Source organism: Etheostoma spectabile, chromosome 4 (genome assembly GCF_008692095.1).
Source record: "Etheostoma spectabile isolate EspeVRDwgs_2016 chromosome 4, UIUC_Espe_1.0, whole genome shotgun sequence".
Lineage (NCBI taxonomy): Eukaryota > Metazoa > Chordata > Actinopteri > Perciformes > Percidae > Etheostoma > Etheostoma spectabile.
In genome coordinates, this window is record NC_045736.1 from 7,125,626 (window position 1) to 7,136,060 (window position 10,435).

The 10,435-nt window shown below is 39.2% G+C and overlaps 1 protein-coding gene across 1 annotated transcript in view; it reads right to left on the bottom strand.

The window, feature by feature from the left end:
- The window catches only part of poc1a (POC1 centriolar protein A), a gene marked incomplete in the record, with an annotated part of 41,498 nt that overhangs the window by 21,862 nt on the left and 9,201 nt on the right, over positions 1–10,435 (bottom strand). The window contains 4 exon segments of the mRNA XM_032512808.1: positions 5,040–5,180; positions 5,428–5,496; positions 9,052–9,157; positions 9,159–9,183. Coding sequence (XP_032368699.1) covers positions 5,040–5,180; positions 5,428–5,496; positions 9,052–9,157; positions 9,159–9,183 — 341 coding nt within the window.

Here is a 10,435-nt window from a genome sequence, read left to right on the forward strand (position 1 = left end):
TTTTTTTCTGATACTAACATACTAAACGTAAGGGTCTGTTATACAGTATATGGCGATGCAAGTGAAGCTTCAGTGCAACCAAACAAAGCAAAGTGTGTGTGTACCCTAACTGTAAGTAAATACTATTTTAGCATTAGGTTCAATCTGTAATTCATAAATTTTCAATATCAATTAAAGATATCCTGCCAAAAAAAGAGCACAAAACCAGATAGTATGACCTAGAGTAGCTTTTGAGAAGTTACACCTGTTGCAAATGTCAGATACAACTGTCAATGTATAATTTTAAGATATAAGATTTAAGATATAATACATTGCTGCATATGAAGTGTAATCTTGGGTGTAAATAGCCTAATAATATTCATATTTTGTCCTTCTCTTTAACTAGTTTGCGGTCTGGCTTTTGGATGTATGAGCTGCAGTACTGTTCCGCAACTTCTTTCCTGGCTGTTTTCAGACAGAACATCTTGTTTACTACTGCATATTCTGCCTCTCTGAAAATAAGTCAATTTACAACAGCACATTAGATCTACTTCTCCTACATTAGAGTACATTTCACTGTTGTATACTCTCCTTTTAAACTCATAAAGCCTTTGAATACTCAAGAGAGAAGGAAACAAACACATTTAGGCAAGCTTATGAAACTGTTCCCCTCTCTGCTTGCTCTCAGGCAACACGTGTCTGAGACTTGCAGCAGTTTATGAGTAATGAAAGGGGCAGTATTAATAATAAATTATGATTGGATAAATAATACATGTAAAGAAAAATCTAGGAAGCTGAGACTTCCAGGTGCAGCTACTACCAGTCCTTTAACTTTAACTTCAACATCTGGCAGATGACAGAAGAAAATAACAAATGTTAATGAGGTTTGCGTGTGTGTGTGTGTGTGTGTGTGTGTGTGTGTGTGTGTCTGTTTGTATACACTCTTAACTGTAAATAAATACTATTTGAGCATCATTTCAATAGTGCTAATAGCAGTCAAGAAATTAAGTTTGGTATTAGCAGAAATAATCTAGCTCTGGTGTCAATCCTTTAGTTCATTATTTGTTTGTGGAAAAGAGACAAACGTCATCAAAAGAAATCTGTGGATTCAGAGTCCCGTTAAAGCAAAGTGACCAAGGCACAATCCAAAGGACAAGAAAGGAACAAAAATGTCTGAACCTCAATATGATACCTACGTATGAACCTAAAAAAAAAAACAATAAATAAAAGGTCTCCTTTAAAAAAAATTTAGAAGACAGAGCTATCACAAAACAGTTGAACCATTTTTTACTTTGTTTCTTAAAAAGCCCATATTATGGTTTTGAGATTTTTCCCGTCTTTTATTATGTTAATAGATGTATAAAGTACACAAAACACATTTTACTCTAAATGGAGCTTTTTCTCCCACAGACAGCACTTTTTCTCAACTGCCTAAAAACGGCTTGTCCACATTAGCGTTTGAAATTCCTCAATTAATGCTGTCAGTGATTGAGGAAGCCAGCCCAGTTTTTCATAGAAGTTAAGTGATGAAGCTTAACACAGCTGTATTTGAACAGTGTTTAAAAAAAAGAAAGAAAAAAAGTTTCAGTTGGTTTTTACAAGAACAGTAGTTCTCAGAAGAAGAGAACACATTTCAAGCATTGCACTAATCACCTCTCTCCCCATGGTATAACTGCCCATTTTCTAATCACCCTTTGAGGCACGTCTGTAATAACAGCTGTTGAGTGGAAGAGCTATTAAAATCAAATTTGCAATCCTGTATCACAGCAGCGAGAGAGAAAGGCACAGTCAGACAGAGAGGAAGAAAAAGAGCCCTAAATGGTCCATGGATGGCATAAAGAAAAGACGTGTTTTAAAAGCTATGCACTTACACTGCACAAGTCAAAGTAAAGGAGACGTTAGAAATAACCATCCTCACATAGCTGATGCTGCTTAAACACTTGCTTGCAAATACTAAGCCTAACTTGACTGTAGAGAAACATCTGACATCAACATCGTGTTTGCCATTACAGAGTGTCTCAGGGAAAAAAAATTGTGTACATGCTGACATTGGAATAACAGTACTATAAGACATTATAAGACACATTATAAGATTATAAGATATATGTGTAACATCTGTTCCTTACCATAGTATTCTATCCATGTCAATTCTATGTTTTATGTACAAGGGACTTTAAGACTAGCTAATTAGTCATATGTTTTGTCTTTCAAAGCCGTAAACTATCTAAAGTTCAAAGTAATTAAGTTCCCAGTTAGTATTACTTGCATTGGTTAAATATCACACCATGTCTATTTTTTCACCTGTTACATACATTATTAATTACGAGTCTTATGCTATTCTGGATTTCCAATTAAGTGTAAAGGCAAGGAAGGTCCGATCACTGTGGGTGGCTCCTGACTTCTAGCAGAGCAATCAATAAGAGAAAGCAAAGACAGGGAGTGTTTGTGTATGTGTGTGTGTGTGTGTGTGTGTGTGTGTGTGTGTTTGTGTGTGAGAGACAGTGAGATTGAGTGAGTGGGTGAGAGGGTGTGTGAGTGAGTGAGAGGGTGTGTGAGTGAGTGAAAGAAAGAAAGAAAGAAAGAAAGAAATAAAGAAAGTCAGACAGAGAGAAAGAGAGCACCTTGGCTGTGCCCTTGTTGATGTAAGTAACACTGTAGCAGTCAAAGGCGTTGAAATCCAAACCACTCCCTGAGGTTCCCCAACCGGCCGGTGACCCTTTTGTGTGCGTGTGTGTGACATCTGACATGGTCTTTTAATATTTAAACATTGCTAATAGCTGCACTACTCACTCACTTTCTGTTTGTTTATAATCATTATAATCATTTATCTTTTCTGTAACCACCTTGTTTTTGAACTCTTTTCACTTTACACACACACACACACACACACACACACACACACACACACACACACACACACCACACACACCACAGCCACAGACCCCACACACACACACACACACACACACACTATTGAGTAGTTGTTAATGTCATTATCATTCAGAAATTATTGAAAGGATTTTCTGTTTCTAGTCTGTCTAATGTGTGGATTTGCTATGTTTTTCTGTCATAATTTGAAACTGAATATTTGGAGGTTATGGGCTATTGGTTGGAAAGCATTGGACAATGTCACCTTGGGGTTCATCGGCATTTTTCAGGGGAGAAAAATCAACATATTAGTTTATAATGAAAATAGTTGTTAGTTTCTAGACATAATTTGGTACCTGTGGACAGCACAGATTCTGGATAATTTCCCATATGCATAAAAGCATGCTCCTTGTGTGCTGCGACAACTTTGTTTGGATGACGTGTTCATAAAACAAAGTGTCCCTCTTTTTCTGTAACCAAGCAAGCAACAAGCATATCAGATTCAGATTTTATCACTACCTCTTACCTTTTTATGTCATTGTCGTGTACTGAATTATGATAATAAATAAATAAAACAATACTATTGTACTGTTACTGTATGACATAAACATTATTCCCTTTCAAAATCAAACACCTGCCTGCCATGAAGATGAGGAAATAAATTTGCTCAACCCTAAGAATTAATGTTAGTATTAATTATTGATGATTTATCACTAGTAATGATTTCCATTTTGTGAAGGTGTTTTAAGACAGATGTCCCAAAGAGCTATAGAGTCAATAGCAGTCACATCAACTATGTACAACACTTAAATGATCAGTTATGACTACACAGGGCAGAAAACTGAATGTCTCATCACTAATTTATCTGCTCCCATTGTTTGGGTTATTGATAATTCATCAGCCTGTACTCTCACAACAGCAGTTTTACATTCAGTCTGAAGACTACTAAGCATGAATGTAATAAGTTACAAGAGTCTTATATAAAAGAAATTCAAATAAGATTGTATAGGACAAGAAAAAAATAATAACCACAAGCCAAATGAGGAGTGATTTAGCTTAATGTGGGAATGTCATTTTCATCTTTCCTTTTAGTTTGTCAGTGCCTCATTTCAGCACTCTAGTTGTTAAGACACAGTAATTACAGTGTTTAAACTGTCATACTTCATTATTTCTTAAAAAAATAGTCAAATATCTCTATATTTTGAGGACTTAGTCATAAGCTGAATGCAATTTGAAATTCCATTAATTTCATGTGGTCAGAAAAAGAAAAAAAAACTCTCCTCATATCAAAGTGTAGATGTGGGAATAATTAGGTATTTCTTGCATGTGAGATATGAATGCAGCTTTGGGCCACACTGCAGACTTCAAAGGAAGAATATGCAGGGAGGAAATATGCCAGCTGCTCTGGCAGCACGACATACTGAGGGGCATCTGTGCACGTGCATGTGTTTCTTTATGTTTATTTTGGAGCTAGTCACCACACATGCATGCAAAGTCTTTTTTTGCGCTAATGTCAGCACTTGCGTACATAGACATGTCTGTGTGTGTACATTTTTTTGTATATGCCCTGTTGGTCAAACTATATGATGACTTTACTTTTACATCATTGTGAAGTCTTTATGAGAGTTTTGCTTACACAACCCTCGATTACCCTGTTTACTTTCAAACCTTTTCTTAATTGTGAACATATACCGTAGCCTCTAGCACCAACAGGTTTTGGAATTGCTATGGCTATGGAAATCCTTGGGCTTGAAATCAGAAAGCTCCAGATGTTCACCTAGGGTTATAATCAGCCTTAAACATATTCAGACAGCAAAATCAAATGAAATACAGGGCATCCTGGTGACTTAGTGGCTAAGTGGCATACTGAATAACTGCAACAACAGCCTGTCCGTGACAAATAAGAAGCAAGACAGGTGTCACTAACAAATGTTCTGGTTCCCATTCTTGAACTTATTACTTCTCCTGAAGAATCCACAGTACAAAGTGCTCCGCGATATTGTGTCTGTGGCCAAAATGAAAATGAGTTATGACGCAACTAAGCATTTACCAGGAGATCAATGTCAATGCTCGTTCTAGATGAATTTTGAATTAAAACAATAACCTTTTTCTAAACAAGCACGCTTCATCAATGGTTCTGTTTTAAAGAAGGAAGTTACTTTATAAAAAAAAGCATATATGGCTGAACTTACCCGGCTTCGGAGTACAGATGGATGCGAGGGGTGCGCCGTGGAGCTGGCTGGTAGTGCCTGCAGGCTGAAATTAGATTTGTGCTGCAGCCTGACGCCATCATTGTCTTCAGCACAGTCAAAGTTACTCTTCCAAACCATTACCTGTAAGGTGAATTTTAAATCATAGCTTGTTCCACAATAATACATCAAAGTCAAATATTACCAATAATCTTATATACAAAAAATGGATTGAGCCATATGAAAAACAGTTTGCTTTCTCTTAGTTCATTTTCATGAGTGTTGTTTCATAAATTGTCAATCAGTGGTATAAGGAAGACACATAACATTGCCAATTGGTAGACTATATCTTGTGCAATGTTTTGGATCAGTTAGAGGAATAAGTCGTCACCTGTTCATCAGAACCTCCAGAGGCAAAGTACTCTCCGGTCCTGGAGAAGGCCACACAGTTCACTGGACCCTGGAGTGAGGTGAAAGAGAAACAGAGACAGGGTGAATGGAGATGATAATGCAGTAAAATCATAGAGAAGCATCCTGAAACTATAAGCTGCAAACTGTTTATTCAAGGTGAAAAGAAAAGCAATGCCACTGATGTGATGAAATTGCGTGCCCCAAAAAAAACAAATGCCTATAAAAATATAGAACAAGCACAGGAAGATCTATGCTGTGCACATATAGTGCCAATATCATGAAGTGGGCTAGAACAATCATTCAACTGATCAGCAACTAATTTTTTAACTGCTTTATCTTTTAAGCCCTTTTTCAAACACAAACCACATCCATTAGGGCCAGCTACTCAAATGCTGCTTGTCTTTGTATAATGTGACAAACTAAATATCTGTGGGTTTTGGACAGTTGGTCTTGATTTATAGACTTAACCTTGAGCTTTTGTAATCTGTATATATATATATATATATATATATATATAAATAAATAAATAAATAACTGTAGTGAAGGTTAAGGTATTCCTGTTAAGTGTGGGGGAAGTGAATACTACATAATTTAACAAAACACAAACATAAAAATAAATATTCACTTCAAAAGTTAGTTATCTGTATAACATAACGCAGGAGAAGGTTAAATGTTTTGGGGTCTATAACTCAAAGCATTTAGGAAACAAAATGATGCTCAGCTGTGGCACAGTAATCAATAACAGAAAGCAGAGTCTCATGGTTGGGTGAGGTCACACACGGTCAGAGCCAAAAAGGATCACCTGCGGATGTCAGGACTTTGGCATGTCGTGTGTGTGTGTGTGTGTGTGTGTGTGTGTGTGTGTGTGTGCATAAACCTGGAGGGCAGACAGAATTCAGCTTGAAAAACTCAGAAATCTAATTCTTGTTTTTTTTTTTTCCCTCTACATCACATTGCCCAATGGGGGTCAACAATTCAACATGAGCCCTGTTTTCAGAGAGAACAGACAAAAAAGAGGGAAAAGAAATAGACAAAGAGGCTGCTGGGAATTAAAAAAAAAAGAAAAAAGGGAGCTGTGTGTCCTGCGGCTGCCATGCAGACAGGCTGGTTTGAGTGAGGAATGGTTTCCCAGAAGCACCTGAGAGAAACAGACAGTGTAACTATGGCAACGCGACGGCCTGACAGACAGCATGTTCTGTCTCGGCTCTGACTAATGCCTGCTGCCAGGCTGGCACTTGCCATGGCCGGACACACAGACACAAACAGACACAGACACACATCCATGAATTCTTGTCGTATTATGCCACGTTGTGAATTGAATTAAGTAAGGTAGAGCGAGCCGGTCATTACTGCAAATTAGAACACAGGGTGGTCATTGTTTTCTCCACGCTCTCTCTCCATTTGGGATCCGCTGAATGAGCACAAATATTGATTAAAAAACGTTTTTATTGATTTAAAAGTGGTCCTCCAGAGAATATGATCACAACGCCATCCATGGTAAAGGTCTTTTATGCATAGCAACTGTCTGTTTAACAGATTTAACAGACTGCTTTGACCAATCACAATCAAGTATTCAAAAAGGCCCTGTAATAAAAGTAAATATAGAAGTCGTCATGAACCCTATTCTAAATACTTTATTGATCCCCGAGGGGAAACTCTGTAAAAATGATGGCTGTGAGGAAACAATGCCTAGACTCCTCTTCTCGCGTCTCTTACTTGACTCCTCCACTCGAATCTCTTGTGGCCAGGACTAAGATGCGAGGAGAGGAAGGAATTGGGGATGTACAAACTGGATTTGTTGCAAAGTTTAACCATAATAATAGTGAAACATTTTTTTTACTGTCGCTGTCTTAATGAATGCTGATAAATCTCTACAAAGGGTTGCTATGAAAAGATACAGGCAACGCATCCGACATGTTAAAAGCAGTTGTATGGTCACGTGACCGGAGCATGTTAAAAGCAGTTGATAGAGACTGTCATGACTACTGGAGGAGTGGAAGACCTCGAAAAGCTGTGACGCGGCTACACAGATCCTCAGCGGCATCAGCGGCAGTTGATAGATGAGTTACCCAAGAATAGGAGGCTTTGAGCCGGGTACAGGATGCTGCAGGTCGTTTTGGCAGACATCGAGACTAATTTAGTTAAGTTTTAGACAAAAAGTAAGCATTATGTGGCAACTATAGTTAAGTTTACGAACCAAAACGGCTAGTTAAGTTTAGGAAAAAGGTTGTGGTTTGGCTTAAATCACTCCCAAGGAACACACATTTCCAGTGTGAAAGTCCTTTGTTATCCCCCAGTAAGTAACAAATGGAAAGCATTTAAAAAAATATATTGTTCCACCCTTTATTGTGCTGATCCAAAAATGTATCCAATCCCTGACTCAAAACCATGATCCCATCCAAACCGTGAGTTATCAAAAATCGTATGTATCTTACCTTTTAACTTCTAAAATCAAATCTCACCTGACATTAGTCCCACCATACAAGCAGGAGTACATTTAACTTCGTAAAAACACTACCATGCCATCTTTTACGTGGAGTCCTTTAAAAGCTAAAGTGTATTGATTTAAAAACGTTTTGGATTAGTCAGACAAAGGAGCAGAGAGACAAATTAACCTAAATTAGGCTCATTCGACCCAGCCAGGTAAGGAACCCCTAAAGTGAGATAAACAACAGTTTGTCAGATCCAACAGAAATAAACACTCCCTCAGAGCCCTGATGTGTTTTGATGTACAGTACATACACATAGGTCTACACACATACACAGACAAACAAACACATAACGGAAATAAACCTACACACCCACACTGAACAGATGGGGGTCTCTCCCAATTTCAAGCTATGTGACTGGAGAGACAATTATCACCCTTAGCGCTCACAGATTGGCGAAGTCACCACTGAGCCAAAAAGAACAACAACAGAAAGGGAGACGGAGTGCAGGAGATGACAAACTTGGAGGTGTGAAGCAAGAAGGGGGAAAGTGCTGTTTATATCTTGACAAAAAAAAAGAAAAAAGAAAAGAGTCTTGGCAATAGGTTAAAGAGAAGCGTGTCTGACAAAGACGAAAGTCAAAGAGAGGGATAGATAAACAGATGGACCACATGTGGTACTGGCAAGCAACTGATCTCCACATCTAGCCCGCAAGCCAGTCCATCAGCTGTTGAAACAGGTACAGTCAGTGAGGCTTCTGGCCAAATAGTCTAGCCTATCCTAAAGGAGTACATGGGAGGTGGGAACAATAGAAGGACAAGGAGGAAAATGAGGATGTTAATGATAGTGGCAATGCTAAAACATCCCCAGAATATACGGAGAGGAGTGTGAGAGAGGAACACAGTTCTCTTTCCTTCCAAAAAACCTGAAATGAGTCATGAGTGGGCTGCCCGCTCGCCTGGCAAGTACTAAAATACACCACATACAAAAAAAGACATCAGACGCACACACTTCACAGAATCAAACATTCACAAAGGATAACTGTCCAAACCTTTCAAATACCACACACACACACACGAAGGACATCCATACATTCTTGTCACATTATGCCACGTTGTGAATTCAATTAGGTAAGGGATAATGTAGTGTGTGTGTGTGTGTGTGTGTGTGTCTACCTGGTGTCCGTGCAGTGTATACAGTAGCTTGCCCTCTACAAGGTCCAGTATCTTCATTGTGGAATCGTTGGATGCAGTGATGAGGAAATTACCAGCGGGTGAAAAAACAGCTGTTCACCCCACCACTGTGGACTACACACAACACACACACACACACACACACACACACACACACACACACACAACACACACACACACACACACACACACACACACACACACTTTTAATGTGCATAAAGAAGCCAAGAAAAGACGGAAAAATCTCCAAAAGGCATTAATGACAGATTAGACATTTGTATAATATGTCACAAAAGGTAATTTTATTTAAATCATTTACACTTTCAAAATAACAGAAAACAAAAAAATAGCGTCTGCAAAAGTTTGGGCACCCTGCAGAGTTTATAGCATGCACCGCCCCCTTTGAAAGCTGAGACTGACATAGGCTCGTTCGAGATGAACTGCGCCTCGCCTGTAAAGTGGACGAGAGCAGGCGGCGCAGCAGCGGGGGGGTGATAAAAAGCTGCGGTAAAGTCGGACCGTTTCCAGCCGATTCCAGCTCCTTCAGGTGGACAGGAAGTGATGAAACACTGTGGTGCGATTCCGATTTAATAAAATATAATCAGACCCTCATACCAGCTGGTACCCAGTCTCCAGTAGTTTTAGTTATGACAGAGTAGTGGCAAAGTGCTCTACATGCGACCTGTTGCTGATTTAATTAACAACAGACTGGAGATGATCCGTGATCTGATCAGATTTAGTCTCTTTGACTTCTAAACGTAACTATCAGTCACACAACATGGTGTTGCGACAGAATAAGTCTTTAAATCAGACAAATAGCAATTAAAATCCCTCCGATTCAAAAACAGTAAAAAGTTTATATAAAACGTCATCATGTTGTAAACCAATTCAGGTGTTAAATCAGCTGAGAAGCCGGCGTTTCCAGCATGCTCTGGGTCCGCCTGGCTCTTGCAGTCGGGGAAAAGCAACTGCGCCGCCTGCGTCTCTGAACTGCGGCCGCCTTGTCTCGTGAGATTTCCGTTGCCCACGTGTGCATGACGTCAGAGCAAGTCGGGATCAAGTCGGACACAAATCTAAACGGCATGCAACGGGCGCCGATCGCCGGTGATCGATTCTGCGCAGACTGGCCATCTCGAACGAGCCCAGTGTCATGGATTGTTCGAATCATCGTCTGGAAAGACCAGTGAGGTCAATTTTAAGGTTTTAAGTGCCCAGACTCATCTGACCTTGCCCCAACCATCAGAACCATGGCTTCTTCTAAGCAGTTGTCTAGAAAACTGAAACTGAAAATAGTTGACGCTCTCAAAGCAGGAGAAGGCTATAAGAAGATTTCAGATGCCAATATCCTCTGTTTGAAATGTAATTA